Source organism: Ursus americanus, chromosome 4, assembly GCF_024610735.1.
Source record: "Ursus americanus isolate L20-20 chromosome 4, mUrsAme1.1.p, whole genome shotgun sequence".
Taxonomy (NCBI): Eukaryota; Metazoa; Chordata; class Mammalia; order Carnivora; family Ursidae; genus Ursus; species Ursus americanus.
This window is the reverse complement of record NC_142130.1, coordinates 72,440,331-72,465,268: the sequence shown is the minus strand read 5'-3', so window position 1 is coordinate 72,465,268 and position 24,938 is coordinate 72,440,331. Positions and strand designations below refer to the sequence as shown.

The 24,938-nt window shown below is 37.5% G+C and overlaps 1 protein-coding gene across 1 annotated transcript in view; it reads left to right on the top strand.

The window, feature by feature from the left end:
• Positions 1–24,938, top strand: part of SAMSN1 (SAM domain, SH3 domain and nuclear localization signals 1) — a 296,775-nt gene that overhangs the window by 156,114 nt on the left and 115,723 nt on the right. The window contains exon 3 of the mRNA XM_045785444.2: positions 9,695–9,826. Within this exon, the coding sequence (XP_045641400.2) occupies positions 9,695–9,826 (132 nt within the window). The remainder of the gene's footprint in view (positions 1–9,694; positions 9,827–24,938) is intronic.

The following is a 24,938-nucleotide window of genomic DNA, read 5'->3' as shown; positions in this document are numbered from 1 at the left end:
GAGTTCTAAGGCTAGGTGCAGAATCCAAATCTTGTGGCTTTTGCTCTGATGCACTTTGGCCACGACACACTTCCTTCCTTCTTTTTCAGTGAGACAGTAAAATTTAGTGGCCGCTCTTGGTAAGCACTTTTATTGGAAGGAGCGACTAAACTAATTCATAACAGTTTGCTGAATTCTTCCTGGAATTCACTTTATATACATTGGTATCAACTCATATAAGAAGACTTTAAGACAGATTCTATTATCACTTTTTTATAGAAGTGGAAATTGGAATTCAGAGAAGTTAAGTGACTTGTCAATGACTTCATAGTAAGTTACTGAATTCAAATGCAGATCTGGGTCCAAAGCTTTTGCTCTTTGCACACTATCATGATAACTACCTGTTGGAATGAAAAATAATTGTCATCTCTACAACATACAGAAATTCTGCCTGCAGAGGAGATAGATAAAAAATAGGTAATTTTCAGTATATGAGAAGAGAAGGATAGGAGAGGAGGAAATATGGGCATTTGTTGTGCCTATAAGGACCTAATCTCCTCTTTGAATTGGTGATGGCCTTTGGGGAGTGGGTGTCCTGGTACAATTCCTTGGAGATCTTTTGCAAAAAGAATCTTAGGATATTTTATTGTTTTTATTGCTTCTACAAGGCACATGAATCAGGAAGTTTTCAAATTGAAGAAAAGTACAGAAAGACAAATTTTTACAAAGATTTAAAAAGTTAGATACTACAGTATTATCTTCAGAGTCTGCCGATGGCAACATTTTAGTAGCAAGGAAGAGAGAAAGACAGACAGGAAGAAAAGAAAAGAAAGAGAAGTTCTAGACTAAAGAGACTTAAGAGACATGATACCCAAAAGTGACATGTGGTCCTTTTTTATTTGGATCTTGATTCAAATGGAGCAAATGAAAGAAAAGATCCTTTTCTTCTTCTTCTTCTTAAGATTATTAAGGCATTTAATTATGGAAAATGCTTTGGCTATCTTGGCACATAGCAGACCACTTAGTGGCTTAAAACAATTTGTTTTCTCACAATTTTGCAGTCAGGTCAGGTCTTTCGGGGATGCTTCTCTGCCCCATCGCCACAACAAGGGTGGCTCTTCTGGGACTTGAGGACTTATTTCCAGGATGACCTCACTCACAGGCCTAGCATGTCGGTGTTTGTCATCAACTTTCAGAGCAACTGGAGCTGTTGCTAGAACACTTTATGTTCCCTCATGGAGGTTTCTTCATGTGCTGCTTGGGCCTCCTCACAATAGGACAGCTATTGTGGCTGTCCTCTGGCAGGCCTCTTATAGGCTAAGCTTAGATGTAGCACGGTCGTATCTCTTCTATATTCCATTTATCAGTGTAGTCACAGCTTCAGCCCACATTCAAAGAGGAGAAATAGACTCCATCTCTCTGTGGGGGGAATGACATGGGGAGGTATTTGAAGTTATCAAGGAGTAATTTTAAAGTGTAGCAATGGCAACTCTGATTATCTAAGAAAATGTCAAAAAATTTTTAGAGATACAAAGTGAAGTGTGTAGGAGTGAAATGACATGATGTCTGGAGTTTCAAACACTTGCGCAGGAAGGAAAAATGATAAGGATAAAATGGGATAGATTTAGCAACTGTTGTAATATCTTGATAATTTTTGAACGTAGGTGTGGGAATATGGAGGGATTAGCGAACTCCACTTTTGAGTACGTATGAAAAGCTCATCATCAATTTTTTTAAATATTCGGAGTTGAGATAATATTATAGTTCCTAAAAGAAACTCAAAGTTCTAGTCTCCTCTGGTTTCAATTTTGATTAAATTTTAATATCATATCTTCTCAGAATACACTGTAAATAATACTCCCCTAAAGTACTAATTTGGGAAAGCATGGAGAAATGGAGAAACTTACAGGGGTGCTGTGGCAGCCATTGGAAAAAATAATAGAAGGCAGCCAAACATGGAAGGCTGCTTAATGATGGTGCCAATGATGTACTTTTTTGATTTGAAAGCAACTGTGTGAGGACTTCATGCTTTGAGGTTCTGTCTCTGTCTTCAGAACATGAAGGGAAGGCAGGGGAATGGTAGAAAGTGACCATGACTAACCTCACTGACCCTTTGCATCAATACCAGCTGTTGTCAACGCACAGACTAATACTTATATGAGAAGAGTAACTCTTCCTGAGGAAGCATCTTCAGATATGTAGTCTGTTATTTGGAATTCAAAGCATTGCTAACTCACAACACTCTAAAAGCAGAAGGTGCCAATGTAATTCTCCAGGCTTTCCTAATTAAAGAACAGGGGACAACTGTAGATGCCTTTTCTGAGGATATTAGAAACAAATGTTATTTAAAGGAAAATTAAGTCCAGGACCAGCTGAAGAAGCAACATATTTCCAAGACGAAAATTGAACTTTTCAGCATTCCATCTCTGGATACGTACTCAAAAGAATTGAAAGCAAGGACGCAAATAGAGATTTGTACAGCCTTGTTTATCGCAGCATTATTTACAAAAGCCAAAAGGTAGAAGCAACCCAAGTGTCCATCAACAGATGAATGGATAAGCAAAATGTGGTATATACATGAATATTCAAAGTCTTAAAAAAGATGGAAATTCTGACATATACTACAACATGGGTGAGCCTCGAAGACATTATGCTAAGAGAAATAAGCCAGTCACCAAAGGATAAGTATTGTAAGATTTTACTTATATGAGGTACCTAGTAGAAGAGTGAAATTCATAGAGACAGAAAGTGGAATGGTGGATGCCAGGGGCTGGTGGGATGTTATTTTTTACTATGTCCAGAGTTTCACTTTCCCAAGATGAAAGTATTCTGGAGATGAATGGTGGTGATGGTTAATGACAATGTGACTATACTTAATGCCACAAAGCTGTACATTTTTAAATAGTTACAGTGGTAAATTTTTTTATCTCTATTTTACCCCCATAAAAAGTACTTATTTTAGTATCTTGTCACATAAAAGATCCAACTTTTTTTTTTAATTAATGGAAGGAAATTGAGAGATGGAGATGGAGAAGCACACATGGGACACAGCCTTGACCTACCACCTTTGAAGGGAAGGTGTTACTTTTATATTGAAGGATGGTCTTTTTTTTCAAGGTTTGCTTCATCTTTTCAATTTAGTTAGCTAGGTCTATGATTTTTTTCACTGCAGTTTTCCTTCAGATTTTAGTAATATTATTGCCACCTTCAAAATCTGTTTACACAGAACATGGTACGTCCCCTTCTCTCATTTTATTAGTCAGGCTTCCTCATTAATTTAGAAAATTGTTTGTTCAATAAAGACCTATCTTATTTGATCCTGGTCTCTGAATCCCCTGGATTATGGCAGGGATTTTACTCTGTAATAATCTCCCATGAGAACCGCCCAAACAGCTGTGAAGGCAAGAGAGAGCTACAAGGGGTGATCACAGTCTCTCAGGCAGAGCAACAAGGCACTGAAGCCCACCAAAATGAATCTTTTCTGCTTTTCACTGGTGAGTTTCTTTACATGCATCATTGATAGCCTCATTTTTATTTTATTGTATCGATTAGAAGGCATGGAATTAGGGGATACCCTAAACTTCCTGTGTGGTGATTAATTAATACATTTAGGGTCTCATAAAAAAGTCCACATCAGAAAGAGGATAAGGATGTTTTAATTAAAGCACTTAAGCCCACTCTATTTAGAGGCAAGTAATTTAGCAACAACAACAAAAACACATTTATCTAAACCAATTACTATTTATTTAACATTTTGATGCTGAATTTCTAAGAATGATATGTAAATGGTATTTTTGAGGAACTATTTTCTTCTATTATAAATATGAGAAAAATTTTGCAAAATATGCTGCATTTGGGTTACTTGCTTTGCTTTGAAACATCCTAGGAATCAAAATTTCTTCTTTATTGTTTGGTAATGAATTCTGTTTACTGTTGGCTTTTTAAACTACCATGGAGGCAGCTTTCTGAGTTAGACAGTCGTGTAAATGTGACGTACAATACATTATTCCAGTCCTGCAGTTGTGCTCATTCAGGGTATAAGCACTTCTCAAATTCTTTTTTACATTATTACTTTTTTTTCCTTTTTTTTTTTTTTTAGTTTAGCCTGAAGTAGATCAGTGAAAGTTAGCAGGTAGTCATAGATCTGGAAATACTTTAAAACTCTAACCTGCAACTGTGACCATCTGCCAATGCTAAAAATGGATTTCAAAAATAATTTTATTCATTTCTGTGTTTACAGAAGGACATTATGCCTATTCATTGGTTTTTTAAGATGTGGATGGGAGATCCCTGTCATTTATGAAAATAAAATGGTTTACTTTGATGTCTGTTTTCTTTCCAAATTGCAAATAAGATTAACATAAGTGCTAGAGATGGTGCTGACATAGTTTGTAATACCTAAACAGGAGGCATTTTAAGCCATGATAAGGGATTTAATCTTGGAGCATCTTGAAAAATAAAATGCAGTTGTGAGTTGTGGCAAGCTGAATCATTGAGTTCTGATTGCCTATACAGTCCCAATTTACAAAATAATTGCTGGTGCTCAACTTTGCTTTGTGCCATATAAATCTGACTGGAGAAATCCCATTTCAGGTGATTTAAGCGGTATTATGCATTCTTTTCTAGTCGATCTAAAAGAGCTATATGTGGTTTATAGGAATATACTTCCCATGGAAATAGGCAGTGTAGCAGCAGAGATGACTGCGTTCGGAAATCACTCTGAAGGGCTCTATAATCAGTATGCTAATATTTCTATAACATAGCAGGGCTCAGCATAGTGTGGCATAGGTTTGTTATCCTGCTGTGGAAGACATCTAACCATCTAATGAGCATCATTGTCTTTCTCTGTAATATTGGGAAAGGAGCACACACTCCAAAAGGATTGGTTCAACACCATTCCTCGTGGACTCAATCTGACTGCAACTCTTTTCCATGTTTTAAAGTTGTCCTTAAACACTTCCTTGTTTGGAAACATATTTGATTAGACGGAACCATCATGAACACTGAAATATTTTGTTCAAGCATTCCAAAGTTTGTCAAAATTAATTGCTTTCATAATAAAATGTCCACAAGGTACTTGGAAAAAAACCAGAACTATTTTAGGTGCTTTTTATTTCTTCCTGTGGGGTAAATAAATAAAATCGTTTAGCTTTGGGCTCTCAATCAGGGTGTTGTGACACCCTACTGTGCTGTTATGAGCTGTGAAAAAGGGGTGGGGTTACAGCTTTCGCCAGGAATTTGTACATAATTCAAAACATATTTTATCTGTGCCTGTAGGAATGTGAACATATGGGACAGGCATTTAAGATAAAGAGAATAAAAATCACCGATTTAGTGGCAAGAACGATTTCAGAATTAAAAAGTAAAGCTGTATATTTATATTTATACACTGATCTTTAATTCTGTAGGAAGGAGGTGGTTTTAAATATTAAGCATCACGTAAAGATTACCACTAAAGAAAGCCAGAGAAAGAGTTAAACACTCTCTTATTTAAGTGTAGGAGGAAACTGTAAATCTTTTAGTAAATGGGGTTTTTAAGAGAAATATAAAGCAAACTTAATGAACTACCCATTCTGAACCAAGGATCCTATAAATAATCCATTAAAGGTGATTGCTATTATTTTGGTTCTATAAACTCGAAATGGGGTCTATCTTTCAAAAGGCAGGCAGGGATATCCTTTTATGTATGCCACTCTGACTCCAGAATTTTTCTTATAATTTTACATTGTGATAAGGCTTTTAGTAGACTTGCTCATTAGAAGCAGGATGATTTTCTTGTTGAGCTCATCATATAGTTACTGAGTTTAACATGACTTTGTAACCCAGTAAGGTTACAAATCAATTATCCCTGCACCATTTCTTCAGTGATTTGTAATAATGCTGCCTCTATTTTATTTGGACTCTATTCTATCCCTTTGGTTTATCTCTACCCCTTTCCTTACACCTGTTCTTTTATATACCTGTTAGGGTAATTCTAATGCTTACTCAGCAGAATATCCTCTCCTTGTCCTTCTTCAAAATTTGGACTTTTTAAATCTTTGTACTTCTAGGTAAATTTCAAATAATATGAAAATCTTTGATGGGATTTTTTAAAAAATGGATTTAATCTCACATCATCTTTAGGGGAAATTGACTTAATTATGGAGTTGACTCCTCCCATCCCCAAACATGTGTAGCTTTTCATTTATTCAAGTTTTCTTTTATGGGCTACTAAGATATTTTGTAATTTGCTCTGTAAAATTCATGCAATCTTTTACTAGATTTATTGCTAGGGGTCTAAGAATCTTGGTTGCTGTTGTGATTATTTGTTCTTAATTTGTTTCTGCTGATTTATAGATGCATTATTGACTTGCTGATATTGATATTGCAAGCAAATAATTTTGCTGAATTTAAAAAATTCTGCTAGTCTGAGTTTTTCTTAGATTTCCCGTACAGATAATCTGTAAGATTTCCTCTTCTTTAGTGATTATTTCATTCTCAACTTTTTCTCTCTTCTGTCACAGTGACGAGTAAGAATGCTGTAATGGCAGGCACCCTAAACTGCTTTCTCACATTCATGTTGTTACTCTTAATTGAGTCTTCCGGAGGCTTTTTTTTTTTTTTAATGTTTTTTTATTATGTTAGTCACCATTCCGGAGGCTTTTGATAAATAATCCTACTGAGGTTAAGGAAGTCCTGTCTTTTCCCAGTTTGCTAAGATTATTGATATAATAATTTTTCTCTTTAATATTTTAAGAAGACATCTAAATGTTGAAACATCCTTATATTCCCATATTAAATGCTGATTGACCATGGTGTATTTTTACGCAGACTACTAAATTTAATTAAATTTAAATGTGTACATCTCATTTGGAATTTCTTAAAACAATTTCATAAGTAAGATTGGTCTGTAGTTTTTTTTTGAATTGAGAAGGAAAGTCTGTCATTTTATTTTTCTAGAATTCCTATTAATCTTATATTGTAACATCTTAATATACCTTCCACTCTTCTACCTAAAATGTTCCGTGTGTTTTCTATTTATCCTTATATGCTGCACTATGGGTAGACTCTTCAGTATTTTCTAATTTTTTTCAGAGATCTAAAAGTTAATCCAAATTTTTTATTGTTTAACATAAATTTCTTTGATTATATTACTCATTTTCAAGATGTTGTAATTGTTTATTTTTTGTTGCTCTTTAATGATACTTGTTTCATTTCTGCCTGTTTGGTTTCATCATAGATTATTTACAGTTGGGTATTACTTTTTCATTTTTGCTCTACAAAGATCACATTCTTTCTTAAATTATTTCTCCATCCATTTTTATTTTAATTTTATCTGGAATGAAGTGGTTTTATTTTCAGATTGTCAGTTCATTTGGCTCTCTTTCTCAGCATTTAATCCCTTCATGTGTTTTGGTTAATGTTGAATGATAAAAGTCTTTTCTCTCTCTCTCCCTGTCTCTCTCAATGCCTTTCCCACACCCTCCTCTCCCCACAACCTACACCCTCCTCCCTCTCTTTTTCTTTCCTCTCTGCCCTCTTCACCTTTCTCCATCTCCATCTTGAGGCAGAGACCTCAAGTCTTTCTGAGGCTCCAGTTTAGAGCGAAGACTTCCATTGCTGGTCCAGGGATCTTATCCCAAATTGTTGTATAACTGGTTCAGTCACTGCACTAGCTGGCTGCTTGCTTGTCTCAGATCCCATTTTGCTTGCTATGATGATAAATTTCGTTTTTCTGGCCTACACCTTCCTAGAAGCAAGAGCTCCAGCAGCTATTGGAAGGAGGTTTTCTCAGCCTACTTTTTCTAACTCTGAGTGTTGCTGTAGCCCCTGGATTTCAGCATGGAGTTGCTTTATGTGAATGATGTCTACTGCACATTACCCCACAGAGCCCAAGATCTGGTCAATACTGCCTGTTTGTGGTTGGGCACCTAACAGGTCCAAAGCTTTACATTCACTCACCATATTGTGTTTCAGTTAGATTTTCAGTCTCCCTACACGGTTAGGTACCTCAGAGCATATGTGACTTAGTCTTTTTCATTTCCCCAATAATTTGCCATGTGTTTTGAGCAGAGGTTGTTTAAAATACGAAACTGCAGGGGCACCTTGGTGGCTCAGTCGTTAGACATCTGCCTTTGGCACAGGTCATGATCCTGGGGTCCTGGGATCAAGCCCTGCATTGGGCTCCCTGCTCAGTGGAGATCCTGCTTCTCCCTCTCCTTCTGCCCCTCCCCATGCTGTGCTCCCTCTCTCTCTCTCTGTCAGATAGATAGATAGATAGATAAATAATCTTTAAAATATGAAACTGTAGAGCATTTTAGTTGAAAATTCCAAAGTAGATGATGAAACTGCAATTCAATCTTAGCTTATATCTTACTAAATATCATTTTGAAAGATGAGAACATTTTCAGCACAACACTATACTTTTTTATTCATTGTTTCAAGCAAGAAAACTTTTTCATAATCCAACAGACCTTTTATATTAATGAGACCATTATCAGCATCACTATAGAAATTTTCCACATACTAAGTATATACCTCTCTCCCTTAAGATTGTTTCTACAACTAGACCAATCCTATCTCAAAAGGAGAAAATATAACAAGTCAGTTCAGTTAGTAAGTTGGCTTCCCAAACACAAAGAAAATATACAGTATAGTTCACAATGGTTTTAAATGCAAACCCATACATTTTAAGATTCATTATTCTTTAAAAGAATAAAAACAAGTAAATCATACTATTAATGTAAATATTGTAAACATTAATGTTTAATGCCTTTATTGTACTTGTGAAATACTTTTTCTTTTTTTTTAAATTTTATTATGTTATGTTAGTCACCATACAGTACATCATTAGTTTTTGATGTAGTTTTCCATGGTTCATTGTTTGCATGTAACACTCAGCGCTCTGTGCAATAAGTGTCCTCCTTAATACCCATCACTGGGCCAACCCATCCCCCTATCCCCCCCCCCCTCTGAAACCCTCGGTTTGCATTTGAAAGCATATCCTGTGTATTCATTTTATCTTGCCAGTTCCTCTGTAACGCGGATGAGCTGCTGCACACAGTTGAGGAAGCTGAAGTACAACAGATAGTGTTCCTCCTGCAAGGATGTAGGACTAATTAGAGGGATATGTGTATCTAAAACTTGTGACCCGATGCCCAGCACAGTTTTTGCTGTCCATGTCGGCCTTTAGTTAGCAGTGCCTTGAACTGGATGTCTTCATCATACTTCTTGAGAAACTGCCTCATTTTGTGTGTTGCTCCCCAACACTTGAGTCTTGTTTGAATTTCTGGCTCTGTAGTGAGTAGTGAGAATGCCTTTCTTTACCACCTTGTTCACTTTTGAAAACTGATGTACCAGTAACTCTTCATCTCTGTGCCCCAGATGACTTAGATAGGGTACTTTACAAAAGTGGGTAGCTAGGTTAGAAGACTTTTCAAGGAGGGGCGCCTGGGTGGCTTGGTCGGTGGGCAGCCGTTTCTTGATTTCAGCTCAGGTCATGATCTTGGGGTCATGAAATGGAGCCCAGCATCCAGCCTCCCGCTCAGTGGGGAGTCTGCTTGGGATTCTCTCCCTCTCCCCCTCCCTCTGCTTGTGTGCTCTCTCTTTCTAAAATAAGAAAGACTTTTTTTTTAAATCTTATTTTTCTAAAATAAGAAAGACTTTTGAAAAAAAAAGACTTTTCAAGGAAAATATCATTTTATTATTTTTGCCTCATGAATCTCTTTTATTGCAGGAAGGCTCCATGGACAGCTTATATGAGCCCGTCCCAGAGCAACAAACTAACCAAGAAAACACCTCTGTTGGGACTGGTTCTCTTAGTTCACCCTTTGGAGAGAGTGGAAAAGCACACGGCAATCTCTTCATGGTGAGTGAAGCCTCGAGTTGAGTGGATTGCTTCTCTGTATATTTAGAATCACTTGCTTCATGATACCTCTCAATACAGCAAAAACCACTGTTCTCAGAAAGTTCTTCATTTACTTTTGGTGTCTGAGCTTCTCTTCGTTGCTGTCTCTTTCATGATTTTACCTTATGAATATAAACCACCATTTATAAAGTATGTATTAGGTGATTACCTAAGTTAACTCAGTTAATCTCAAAGCAACCTTAAGACAAGGAACTAATTATATCTTTTTTGAGATTAGGAAACTACAGGAGAGAAAGTAAAATAACTTGCTAAAGGCTCTAAACCGTGAAGTGGTAAAGCTGGCAGTTAAAGATATATGGGTCTGCCTCAGTGGTTCATCAGTAGTGTATTGGCAAATGAGGTCTTTGGAATGGGTGGAGAGAACCCCAGATTTGTAGCATTTGCCAATTGCCTTGGTGTAAATGCTCCTACTGTGGTCATTTTCGAGCTACCAGTGGTTTAATAACAGGCTTACAATGCCTGAATATTTATTTGTTCATTATTCCCAGTGTCAACTGCAACACACCAGTGGAGGTTTTAAAATTCATGCTAACCACTTTACTAAGCTGCTCCTTAAATTTATGGACACGCACCATGAGCTTAGAAAACACAAGTCTTACTAGAATGCAAATGCAGATAGTTTTTTTTTTGAATTATCTTTATAATTACTAGAGGCAGAGAGTTCTTGGTGCTCTGCAAAATTGGCTCTGTCCTTGTTTAACAGTGCTCGCTGTTCTCTTAGTTGATTGTGCTGTATTGAAGTTAATCCCACTCTAACATACTGATTTTGCTTCTATTGTGGCTTAGTACAATACAAAATATCCCATGTTTGCTACAAACAAAGAGTTTCCCTGTACTTAGAGATTTAGATGCCATCTCTTACCCTTGCAATCATACTTTTCCCCAATGACAACACAAAGATTAATATCTGATTCCTTCTTTATAAGGCACTGTACTAGGTGATGTTATATATGACATTTGTGTTGATCCTCACAATAACTTTAGAGAAGTTTAGAAATGTGGAGAAAGGGGGTGTCTGGGTGGCTTAGTCAGTAAGCATCTGCCTTCGGCTCACATCATGACCCTAGGGTCCTGGGATTGAGCCCTGCATCAGACTCCCTGTTCAGCGGGGAGCCTGCTTCTCCCTCTCTGTCTCTCTCTGTGTTCTCTCTCTCAAATAAATAAATAAAATCTTAAAAAAAATGTGTAGAAAGGTTATATAACTTTCCAATTAAAAAAGGGTGACCCAGGATTCAAATCCAGAAAAGTACCTTCAAGTTTTATACCTACCTTCATACCTACCTATTCTATTCCTTGGGGACATTCTTTGAAAACTTCTTTTTTTAGAGTTGTAAGCAATGTCATATTAGTTAACAACCAAGTTCAATAATAAGTCTCAGTAAGTAAAAATAATCCCAAAAAATTTAGTGTAGTGGAAACTCTTCCATCAATCTATACTCTTTTCAATATCCATGAAGATGTTGATGTTGACAGATATGCAGAAGAGGAAGCAATACATTTACATATTAATGTGAGAGAGTGAGACTTACATGAAGACTCTCAATTGACATTGCAAAATGTTTGTAAGCATTTTTACTCTATAATTAAGAAGAAAAATTGAATAGGCTGAAGAGCCTGAAGATATTTCCTTAAATGTGTTAGTTTAATAAATATGCATGAAAAATAAACAAGTTCATGGCCAAGCAGTCTACTAGAATTTTTATCAAACTTCTTACATTGCAAAGTAGATGAGAATAATGAAAACATGATTTAAGTTTGCTACAACTCTCTCCATGTATATATACAACACACACATATATATGTATATATACATGCATATCATGTATATAGATATATATGTCTCCATATTTAATTTAAAAGTTTATGCACACATACAAGCATAAATTGTGTGTGTGTGTATACACTTTTGAAAGGCAACCAGTTCAACCGCTGATTCTATTAATTGTTAAATTGTACCAGTCCTTTCAAATTACCACTGACATTTTATTCCTTATAAAAATGATTCCATGGCTTAGATAAAATAAAATCAGTCTTTTAATAAAATGACATTTAGTGATTTAGAACTTTCCCTCTGAGCCTCTGAAGAATGGATCATTTTTTCCTCCTAGTATTCTTACTTCCTTTTTTTCCCCCCCGATTTAAGGGGGGAAAAAAGTTTTGGACTAGTCTTGACACTATCAGAAAAAAATTATTCTTTCAGGATTCGTGTTCTAGAAATACTATAAAAACACCCCAAAAGTTCATGGAGTTATATCTCAAGCTCCCAGTCCTCAACACAAATGTATCTGTAACCTTCTGAGGGAGGAGAGATGCTCTCATACTCAGGTTCTTTAGGAGCAACCAGACAGCATATCTGGTTGTTCCAGTGGAAATTAATAGCCCATACTAAAAATAATAGCATTTGTTACATGAATTGAAAAGAAAAATCAAAGGCACCTGGGTGGCTCAGTCAGTTAAGCGTCCAACTCTTGATTTCAGCTCAGGTAATGATCTCAGGGTTGTGATATCGAGCGCCTCATCAGGCTCCACACTCAGCATGGAGCCTGCTTAAGATTCTCTCTCTCCCTTTCCCTGTGCCCCTCCCCCAACCCTGCTCCCTCTCCCTCTCTAAAAAAAAAAAAAAAAGAAAAGAAAAGAAAAGAAAAATCAAAATGAGAGAGGCATCCTGGCTTCCCTTAAACACGTTTTATTTATTCATATTTATTAGGAGTTTTGTGATGTAGAAAACACTGTTTTAAGCAAGGCATGGAATTATATAGATGATTATAGGATAATCCAGACTCCCAGAAGAGATTATCCAGTATCGATCAACTTCTCATTTAAGGGTTGAGTAGGTATTAAAGGGAAGAAGTTTATTTGGGGATTTTTAAAATTAAAAAAAAAATTGAAGTACAGTTTACATATACAATCAGTTTCAGGTGCACAACATAGTGATTTGACGATTATCTACATTATGATATGTTCACCATGATAAGTATAGTTACCATCTATCACCACACAAAGTTATTACAGTATTATTGACCATATTCCCTATGTTCTACTTTTCATCCCTGCAACTTATTTTATAACTGGAAGTGTACACCTCTTACTCCTCTTCACCTATTTTGTCTATCCCCTTCCCCCTTCCCCTCTGGTAACCACCAGTTTGTTTTTTATATTTATGAGTCTCTGTTTGTCTGTTTGCTTGGTTTTCTAGATTCCACATATCAGTAAAATCATATGGCATTTGTCTTTCTGTCTGACTTAGTTCACTTAGCATAAAAATCTTCTGGTGTATCGTTGTTACAAATGTCAAGATTTTGTTCTTTTTATGGCTGTGTAATATTCCATTGTGTGTATATGTAACACATCTTCTTTATCCATTTATTGATGGTCACTTAGGTTATTTTCACATCTTGTCTATTATAAACAATGCTACAGTAAACATAGGTACACATGTATCCTTTTGAATTCGTGTTTTCATGTTCTTTGGGTAAATACCCAGAAAGGGAATTACTAGATCTCATGGTATTTCTATTTTCAGTTTTTTTGGGGAACCTACATACTGTTTTCCACACTGGCTGTACCAATTTACATTCCTCCTAACAGTGCAGGAGGAATCCCTTTTCTGCACATCCTCGCCAGCAATTGTTATTTCTTGTCCTTTTGAGACCACCCATTCTGACTGCTGTGAGATGATATCTTATTGTGATTTTGATTTGAATTTCACTGATGATGAGTGATGTTGAGCATATTTTCATGTGTCTGTTGGCCATCTTCATGTCTTCTTTGGAAAGACGTCTATTCCATATTTTGGGATTTTAAATGAGAAACATCTGAAATATCTAGCTTCCATTTTAATTGTAGTTCTAGGAGGGATTGGTAATGGAGAGTCCATCCAAGGATAAATCAATTTAAAATACAAGAAGAATAGTAAGTGATCCACTTATATCTTAGCAAAGCCAGAGAGTTTTGGAGGGCTACTGACCAAAAAAAAAAAAAGTATGAAGAGTGTTTTGGAGTGAATAATTGTGCAACTAAGTAAATATGCTGAAAGAAACTATGCTAATATACTAGTCTAACTAAGAATTGACTACTTTGTTATTATATTAGTTAAAGTATAGGCCATTATGGCTTGAGTCTGTACCTATTTTATTACTTCTTTATTATGTCTGAAGCTAATAAAGTATCTTGATTTAGAAATAGAGTGAGAACATAAAATGTTTGTACCTCTGCCAGTTGGGGGTTACCTGGATCAGTCCTGAATTATCTGGTTTGCCATCTGTATTGACTGAAGTAAGCAAATAGTTGTCAATTTTTGCTTGCATTTTGTAACCCACAAATTAAATTGGCAAGAAATTTGAGCCTTTTCAAAAATGAGCTTTCATGTGGGGTAGGGGAAATGTCCCTATTATTTATATGTTGCACAAATATTCATTCAATAAATATTTGTAAGCTAAATGAATGGATCAGTGAAGTTCCATTAATCAAGCTAAAGAAAGTCTTAATAATGAAGCATGTATTGAACAGACATTTCTCCAAAGAAGACATACAAATAGCCAACAGACACACGAAAAAATGCTCCACATCACTTGGTATCAGGGAAATACAAATCAAAACCACAATGAGATACTACCTTACACCAGTCAGAATGGCTAAAATTAGCAAGACAGGAGACAACAAATGTTGGCAAGGACGAGGAGTAAGGGGAGCCTTCTTACACCATTGATGGGAATGCAAGCTGGTACAGCCACTCTGGAAAATGGTATGGAGGTTCCTCAAGAAGTTAAAAATAGAGCTACCTATGACCCAGCAATTGCACGACTGGGTATTTATCCCAAAGATACAAGTGTAGTGATCCGAAGGGGCAACTGCACCCCAGCAATGTCCACAATAGGCAAACTGTGGAAAGAGCCAGGATGTCCATCGACAGATAAATGGATAAAGAAGATGTGGTTCATTTATACAATGGAATATTACGCAGCCATCGGAAAGGATGAATACTTACCATTTACATTGGCGTGGATGGAATTGGGGGGTATTATGCTAAGTGAAATAAGTCAGAGAAAGACAATTATATGGTTTTACTCATATGTGGAATATAAGAAAAGACAGAGGATCATAAGGGAAGGGAGGGAAAACTGAAGGGGAAGTCATCAGAGGGGGAGACAAACCATGAGAGACTCTTAACTATAAGAAAAAAACTGAGGGTTGCTGCAGGGGAGATTGGGGGGACGGGGTAACTAGGTGATGGGCAATAAGGAGGGCATGTGATGTTGATGAGCACTGGGTGTTATAGGCAACTGATAAATTATTGAACACCGCATCTGAAACTAATGATGTACTATATGTTGGCTAATTGAATTTAAATAAAAAATTTAAAAAAAAATAATGAAGTATGTATGATGCAGTGTTGAAAAGCATGAGCTTTGGAGTTGGGCAAATAAGAGTTCTCATTCTGGGTCTGCCACTTATGAGCTATTTGACCTGGGAATTTTGCTAAAATTCTCTAGACCTCGGTGTCCTTCTCTGTAGAATGAGAACAGTCCCCTGTATAGGTTCAGCTGAGTTCTATTGCAGGAAGACAATCTCCTCTTGATTGATCCTCTTCCTGTCCACATGCAGGAAGGATTTAGCATGGAAGGAAAGAACCTTGAGAAGGGCTGCAAACTGTAGCCTGAGGGGCCTGTATTTTATGGCCCAAGAGCTAAGAGCTGCTTTTGCATTTAAAAGATTTGCTTAAAAACAAAAGCAAAAGTAAAGAAGACTGTGCTGTAGAAATTGTCTCTGACCCCCAGAGCCTAATATATTTCTATCTGGCTTTTCATAGAAGAAGTTTACTGACCCCTAGAACTATGAAGTTACAAACACAAGTGGCAATTGAGTGCTTGAAAAAGGGCTAGTCCAAATGTGAATGCAGTAGGGTTAAAATACATGCCATAGTTTCAAGACTTCCCACGAAAAAAGCATAAAACAGCTTATTACATTTTTTTTTACAGTTTTTACATTAATTGTTGAAATGGGAATATTTTAGATATATTAGGATAAATGGAATTTCACTCATAGCTACTGGATGGTGGCCTCCGCGTCACATCCCACCTTTCAAATGTCACACAGATGCTCATATTCTGCCAGACTCAAATTATATTTGTTCTCCAGGCTTTAGGAAACTTGTAGAATGTGGTTTTTAGCTTTTTGGCCCCTGATAAATGAAGGTACACCAGAAGGAAGGTGAGGAGATGTTTAGTGTTAATCTACTATGTCCGCTATCCTTCCTTCTGAGACTTTTCATACTGATTATAATTGGCATTACCATCCTCAAAAAACAAAACAAAAGCTGTGCCCTTTCACCTCTGGAACTCCTCTGCAGTGGACAGGGAGGATGGCTAGCTTTCTGAAGGTGGCTGTCCTTTGTCTCAGTAGAAAATAATTTGCGTTTTACCACAGGCTTACAGTATTATCCTAACATTTAAAGTGAACTACACGGTGATGGGTATGAAGGAGGGCACGTGTTGTCATGAGCACTGGGTGTTATACACAAATCATGAATCATGGAACAATACATCAAAAACTAATGATGTACTGTATGGTGACTAACATAGCATAATAATAAAAAAAGAGTATTCTAATAAAAGCAAAATGTTTAAAATACAAAAAAAAAAGTGAGTTACAAGTCTTCTGTAATATTTGGGTCTAATAAAGTAGTGATAAAGTAAGACTTTTGATTTTTTCCAGTTAAGCTGGAGAGGAATAAAAAAAAAAAAGACTAATACTATTACATTAAGAATTAAATCACAGGGGTACCTGGGTGGTTCAGTCAGTTAAGCATCCAACTCTTGATTTGGGCTCAGGTCAGGATCTCAGGGTCATGAGATCGAGCCCCATGATAGAGTCTGCTTGAGATTCTCTCATTCCCTCTCCCTCTGCTTCTCCCCCTACTCACGCTCTCTCTCTCTCCATCTCTTGCAAATAAATAAAAAACCTTAAAAAAAATAAATCACAAACAAAAGAGCTGCTATAAAAAAGACTTTGCCACACTTTTGGCAGTTGTTCTCAAGAGCAGCTGGGCTTCAGGATCACCTGAAGACACATCTACCTAGGCCCTATCTGGATCTACTGTATCAGTAAGAAGGGATTAGAGTAACCCCATCCAGTAGAAATATAATGCAATCCACAGATATAATTTTAGATTTTCTAGTAGTCACAATAAAAAAAACTTTAAGAAGAAACAATGTAATTAATACAAAATGTTAATGAGACATTTTACATTCTTATTTTTAAACTAAGACTTTAGTCTGTATTTTATATATCTTGAGTCAGATGCTGAAGTGTCAGTGGTGAAGTGAAACCTAATCCTAGTGAAATCATAGATTGTGTATTTTGTACTCAGCTTCAGTTTCTAAATTAAAATTAAGTTAAATTAAAATTTAGTTCCTCAGTCACACCAGCCATCTATCAATTGCTCAATAGCCATATGAGGCTAGTAATGGTTTCTGTATTGGAACAGGGCAGGATGAGAGGCTTGAAACTGCTGGTGGTATTGAGGCATCAAAGTAACTAGATGATATCATACTCCACTTAAGGAAGTATAGATATTAAAGTATAAAAATACTTAATGATAAACATTTAATTATATACTTGTAGGAAACAAGACAATAGGGAACAGGTGTGTTACCCAATGAGGAAGCTGAGATTAGTGACTTGTATGGAGAGACAGATGGAGTCAAGACTGGAGTTCTGGCTTCCCAAATACTAATCTTGTCCTTTGGCCCCTCTGCCAGCAGTGTGTGTGTGTGTGGGGGGGGGGTATGAATGTGTGTATACACAAGAGTAGAGAAGGCAGGAGACAGGTGAGTGGCAGAGTGCTTTTGGGAGATAAGAAGTGAAGAGGAGGGGAAGATAGGAGGATAAAGAATCTGACCTTATAATATATATGCTAAATATAATCTAATGATACAGAGAACATAGCAGAAAGAAGTTGAGATGGGCAATGCAGTTAATAGACTCGAATTTTATTCCTGCTCCCCAGGCGGCTGAGAAATGTGTGTCCTTGAAAATGTTATTGAACTTCTCTGACCCTAAATTTCCTAAGCAATAGAATGTGGCTAAAAATGTCTGCCTCTTGGTTTGTAGTGAGGATCAAATGTTATAAGACCCGTTAAGCACCTGGCATAATGCATGTTAATGTTCATTTTCCTTCCTTCTGCAACCCATCACACCAGGGCAGAGTGATCCTTTAATTTAATATCCTTGATTAAATGACTTTAAGTCAAACTCTCACTTGAGCTCGAATGTCCTTTTAAAATAACTGCTCAAAAATAATTTGTTATCAACACTCCTTACCTAAAAGCATTGATTTTTACTGGGCTGGACAAGAAGAAGCAACAGGATTTATTGTTGATGTGCATTAGAACACCCAAGATTTTAATCTCCACAAATTGCCTCAAATCATGAACACTCAGGTTGACTGCAATGTTTGACAATTTAGCCCGAGATTTCCCATCACGTGTAGACAACAGTGAACAAGAAAATCTATCACAGTGGCTCTTGTTTGCCTAATGCCTATTTCAGGATGTTTTTTGGGTTTTGGTTTTGAGGGGGGGTCCATTTTAACTTAAATATTATTAAAATGCAAGTTTAATTTTTTGTATACTCACTCATCAACATTCTGTACTGATAAAAAGCACTATAGAAATCAATTAAATTGTTCCCAGCCACCAGATGTTAATGAGAAAGTAATAGAGCAGATTCAAAGATAGCTTTAAAGACAAACAATACAATACATGTCTAACAGTTGGTTCGAGCTCAGCACTAATGAGGCCAAGGTCAGGGGTTTAATCCCCATATGGCCGGTTATTTTTGCTGTGTTCCAGAGCCACTGGCAGCATCCATGACCCCAGCCTGCTGTCTTGGCTGTGTGTGCCATTGATCAGTAAGGGATCTGATTTGGAAGTTGAGGAAGCACCAGCACAAAACCATTACCCACTTATGGGAATAGCAACTTCAGGGAAGAGCAAGCTTGCTGACCAAGAGTTCATCTGCCCATGAAGAGTTTCCTTCACTATAATCAGTCTTCAGGCCACCAGTGCAATTCTTAGCCTTCAACTTGGGATAATTCAGGGGTCAGTGGTAAGAGCATTGTGAGAGAAAATGGAGTTCTTGCCCCAGCTTTGTTCCTAAATAATGTTGAATAAGTCCTTATACTATCCGAATCTCATTTTCCACCTCTATAAGGTGATAGATTAGACTCGATGAACTCTAAGGCCCCTTCCTGCTCTAAAATGTTTCCTTGAATACATTTTAAATAATTTTGGAAGTGAAGGGGCACTTGGGTGGCTCAGGTGGGTAAGCATCTGCCTTCGGCTCAGGTCATGATCCCAGGGTCCTGGGATTGACTCCCATGTCAGGCTCCCTGCTCAGTGGGGAGCCTGCTTCTCTCTCTGCACTGCCCCCCATGAATAAATAAATAAAATCTATTAAGAAATTAATTATTTTGGTAGGGGAGTGTTGTCTAACATAAAACGCTATAATTTTCCTTTTGGAACTGTAGAAGGCAGACTTCTAAAATGTCCTCTAATGAAGCTGACTATATTAGTCAGTGTTGTCTAGAGAAACAGAACTAATAGGTTGTGGAAATATAAAGAAAGAATTTTATTTGATGGAATTGACTCATGTGATTATGGAAGCTGGCAAGTCAGAAATTTTCAGGGCAGGCTGGCAGGCTGGAGACCCAGGAAAGAGTTGATGTTATAACTAGAATCCAGAGATAGTCTAAAGGCACTATCTAGAAGATATCAAGACTATCTATACATATTCTTCCCTGTGGGAGACTACAGGCTTTTTGTCTTAAGATCTTCAACTGATTGAATAAGATCCACCCATATTATGGAGGTTAGTGTGTTTTACTCAAAGTCTACTGATTTAAATATTGATCTCATCTCAAAAAATACTTTCATAGTGGCTTGTAAGCTGGTGTTTGACCAAATATCTGGGTCTTGTAGTCTAGCCAAGTTGACACAAAAAAATTTTTTTTAAGATTTTATTTATTTATTCGACAGAGAGAGAGACAGCCGGCAAGAGAAGGAACACAGGCAGGGGGAGAGGGAGAGGAAGAAGCAGGCTCCCAGCTGAGGAGCCTGATGTGGGGCTTGATTCCAGAACTCTGGGATCACGCCCTGAGCCGAAGGCAGACGCCTAACGACTGAGCCACCCAGGCGCCCCAAGTTGGCACAAAATTAATCATACTATCTGCCTTCTGATATTTAAGTCCTTGTGTAATCCCCACCCTTCTATGTGATTTGATTACTACAGAATTTGGCAAAGGTAACCGGGAGTCTCTTCCATAATTAGGTTACAAAAGACCCTGGCTTCTGTCTTGCTAGCAGACTGGCTTCCTTACCTTCTTGGCTTGAACATCATGATGAAGCAAGATACCATCTACAGAGACCCATGTGGTAAGGAAGCTAGAGCAGCAGTCAGCCTACAACCAGCGAGGCCTTTATTTCAATAGCCCTCAAAAAATTGGATGCTTCCAGCAACCACTAAGGAAGCTTAAAAGAGGATCCTTTCCCCAGCTAAGCTTTGGATGAGACCTCAGACCCTTGGATCAACAACTTGACTGCAACCCTGTGAGAGACCATGAAACAGAGGACCCATCTAAGTCATGCCCATACTCTTGACCCACAGAAACTGGAGTTAATAAATCCTTATTGTTTTAAGCCATTACATTTTGGAGTAATTTATTACACAGCAATATTTTTATTATTTATTTGAGAGCGCGAGAGAGCATATGTTAGAGGGAGGGTCGGGGGAGGGGGAAGCAGATTCCCCGCTAAAGTAGGGAGCTCAATGAGGGGCTCGATCCCAGGACCCTGGGATCATGGCCTGAGCCGAAGGCAGACGCTTAACTGACCGAGCCACCCAGGCACCCCCACAGCAATATTTAACACAGGAACTGAAATTAATTTGACAAGTTATTGATCAGAGTTATTTGCAGATAATCAAATCCATGCTAGCTAATTTAATCAGAGAGGAATATAATATGAGTTAAAGAGAACTCAGAATTATTGGGAGTCTGAAGACAGATACCTAGCTAAGCTTGTAGGAATTACTCTGAGAGGCACACTACAAAGTTTGCCACCCAAGAGAGCTGCTGCTTCTGTCATAATCAGGAAGTGGCCAGATCAAGAAGACACTGTCACCGTGGCAGGCTCCAGAGCCATATTGTCTTTTCTGAGATTTGTTACATTAAAAATGGATGCCCGTAACTTGTATTTTGCCCTATGTTAGTTTTGTATCAGTGCCTTAGGTTGGTGGATGTGGTGGACAGGACCTAAACCCCCACATCTTATTCTCATAGCAAGAGTAGTTTCTTTCTTTCCTTCTTTCTTTTTCTTTTTTTCCACCCTTCCTTTCTTTCTTCCTTCCTTCTCCCCTTTCTTCCTCCTTCCCTCCCTCCTTCCCTCCCTTCCTTCCTTCCTTCCTTCCTTCCTTCCTTCCTTCCTTCCTCTCTCTTTCCTTCTCTTTCACCATTCCTCCTCTCCTTCCTCCTCTTCCACACATTGATTTTAGGTTTATTGAATGACAGATGTCAACTACAGCAAGAAATACATATGCCCAAAATATCTAGAGAGAAACATAAATAACTATGTAATTAAATGCTGTATTGTAAGCATCAAGCCCAACTTCTATACGAATTCTCAGAAGGAATTTCAAAAGACAAAATAATTGGGGGATCAAATAAGCCTTGTAAAAGTCCTAGCTTTGAAATTTACTTGTCATGTGATCTTGGACAGGTTCCTTAAACTCTTCAAGCCCCATTTCTTTTGTAAAATGAAGAAACTGTTACCCTTATTCATCGTTTGAGAATAAAAAGTAACAATGTAATTAACATTATTAGCACAGTGATTGGCACAAAATAAATGATCACTAATAGGTGTTATCTCTAAGAACGTAACTGTGGTTTGTGGTTTAACGGTACCAGTTCCACAGAGATGAGATTTAAGACTTAAAGGAAGAACTAGAGTTAAAAGTGATGAAAAGAGGTGGTTAAGACATTATCATCACACACTATTCTAGCATTTTTCACAAAAGAGCTTAAAAAGCACTTAAAGCCAAGTGTCTTATAAATGGATAAATGGACACATTGAAATGTGACATGTCATTTTAGAATAGGTGAGTAATGGAGAAGTCAAGGTAGGTGACTCTAAGGTTGGTATTCTAACCACTCAACTGCATTTCTTACTCGCCTCCAAACTATTAAAATTGGGAGTTTTTTGTTCTGTCTCCATATTAGCATCAGCACTGACAGAGCTATTAATAACATAGACACAAAAGGAAGAAAATGAGATTAACAATGGCATCCCATCAACTAGGTCTTCATCAAGCTATGAGCAAGAGGAGTCAGTGTCAAAACAGTGCATGTAATCCTTTTCTTGATTTCTGGATTGTAAAATGACTCCTAACAAGCTGACATGTAAAGCATAGATTACCTTCATTAAAAAGATGACACTTTTCTTTCATTTTTATTTTTTTTACCCATTATATCTATGATCACATACAGTGATTCTTCTGCCACCAATTCCTGTGTGAACACTCTCTGGTGGTTTTAATTAGTCTCCTCTCGTAAATAGAGACTTACGTTAAAATAAAAAGAAATCAATAGATTAAGGTTAATTATGCCTTATTCTCTTTTTTATTTCCTAAGCTTATGATACAATTACTAATTGAATCTGATGAAAGCCACGGTTATCTCTTTAATCATGTTTTAAGGAAAAAGCTGTAAAGCAAAGAAGCCCATTCACACTTTAATTTTCTCTTAAAAGCTTTTGTCATCCCTACTGAGTTTGGATTGAAATATTGTAGATTAGGAACCATGGCTTGTTTCTACTGGTGGAGATTGTAAAGTTCTCCTTCACCAGCCTTATTCTGTGGACGCAGAGACTGAAGCTCTGTGAGGACGTTTGGGTCTTGCCCAGTTGAGGAGCAGACCCGGGGAAGCAAGCCAGGCTCTGGAGTGCCAGCTCAGTGTCTTCTCATTGCTAGGATGGAATTTCACATTTTTACCCATCGCATTTCCTACCTGACTTCTCGCAAGTTCTTTGGCTTGCTCTCATTCCATTTGTGGCTATGAGGAAGAAATCAGGTAATGATCTACATGGCAGCAAACTGGTGACTTTATGAGCATTATTCCCCTCCCCAAAACCTTGTGTAAATATAATTTCATAAATCACACATTTGAAGATACTTCAGAAAAGCTCTTTTTTTTTTTTTTTTAAAGAAATCTGGAATGGAATCTTTTGGTAACGGAAGAATCTTTTATAATGCAAATAACCATCCCCTAGGAAACCTGTTTTGTCATCCGGGATATTTATAGTGCTGTGAGAGGAGTTTGTTAGTTCAGGATGGATAGAAAGCTCACTTAGCACACCAGTAGACAAATGGCAAAATTTTATGTGATTTACCAGCTCTGTCCCTGATGGATTAGATCCGGTACGTGTGCATTCTCCAGGCGCTACAAGCTCTGTGATCTGCCCCGGATGACGGGCCATGGAGGGATTCCATACACCACCTGCTTCTCTTGAGGAAGTCAGAATTCATTAGCTATATAGGGTTGTTACTCTTTGACAGGAGCCGGACACGCTGGCAAGAAAGTCTACTTTTCCCATCAGGCTGAGCTGACATTACTTCTTCTTCTTCATTGCATTCTCATGGGGGGATGAAATCTGTTTTCCCTGAGAACTGTAACATTATTATAGTAATACACCGGGGGACCACCAATGTACAGACTGTCATCTAAATTCAGTGATTCGTGAAGTGCCCACTTTTAATTAAATGTGCTGTCATAAATGACTGGGCATTCTTTGATGATGATGGCAGCCTCCACAAAATGATGAGTGCCTTTAAAACACATCAATGGGCTGTCTGTGCCCTTGTCTTCAAATAATACTACATTATTGGTATTAATGCTTTGATAAGGGGGTACCTTCCGAGTTCTTGGTTTAGTAGTGGGAAATAACACTATATTCCCTTGGCTTTTTCGTAGCCACTCTCTCTGGCCAGTAGTGCTCATTTGTGAGATCTCTGGTCTAAATGCCGGGGAAATTCAGTATCTGTGCAGTCAAGGATAGAAGTAGTATATGTCCTGGCTAAGACATCAGGCATAAAATACCAGTCTTACCACATGCTAATTACGTGACCTTAGGCAAGAATCTCGACTGCTCTGTGCCTCAGTTTACTCATATGTAAATTGAGGATAGTTATAATAGTATCCACCTCACAGGATTGCTGTAAAGATTAAGTGAATTACGATATATAAAACATTTAGAATTGTGCTTACTATGACGTGACTGTTCTGCCATTATTATTCTGCAAATGCGTTAAATCAAGAAATAGAAAAGCAATGTGATTCAAAGCCATATTGTTCTTAGCGACTTGCTTTAACCAATTGGGTTCAGATTAGCTACCTTCGCTAATATGCCTGTCTGCTGTGTGATCTATTTGGTAATTTAGGAGACTTCTCCATCATGGGATTTTTCTCCACATGTTTACACTAAGATGCACAGGCAAGGGAGAAGAGCTCATGAGGGGTAGGACTCCTTCCCATGGGTGATGGTTTGTAATCCAGTCACACCAACCTCCTCTTTGTTTTGACAGCAGAGCTGATAGCTCGTGTATATGCCTGTGTGTGTGTGTGTGTGCGTGTGTACACGCTCTCTCTGGTGGCTTTAGGTGCACTGCAAAACTACTCTATTTTATTAACTTTGGGGCATTATAATCATCTTTGCCAGATGTCTCTGAGAATTTTTTAAAAAAGGAACTTCCATTAATTTCCATGTCTTTTTTGAACATCTGTGGGAACTTTACTGAAGCACAGGAACCTAAGAAATGTCCAGAAACAGGCTCATTCAGTTTGGATGTGGCATTCTTGGAATTGCTGTATTTTAATATTAGTAAAACCATTTCAGTTATGCAAGTGAATCATCCTCATTCTCTTAAGAGAACGAGTCAGACAAAATAGAAATTGGGTTAACTTATTTTAATGAGAAGTTATGTGTATACATATATGTGTGTG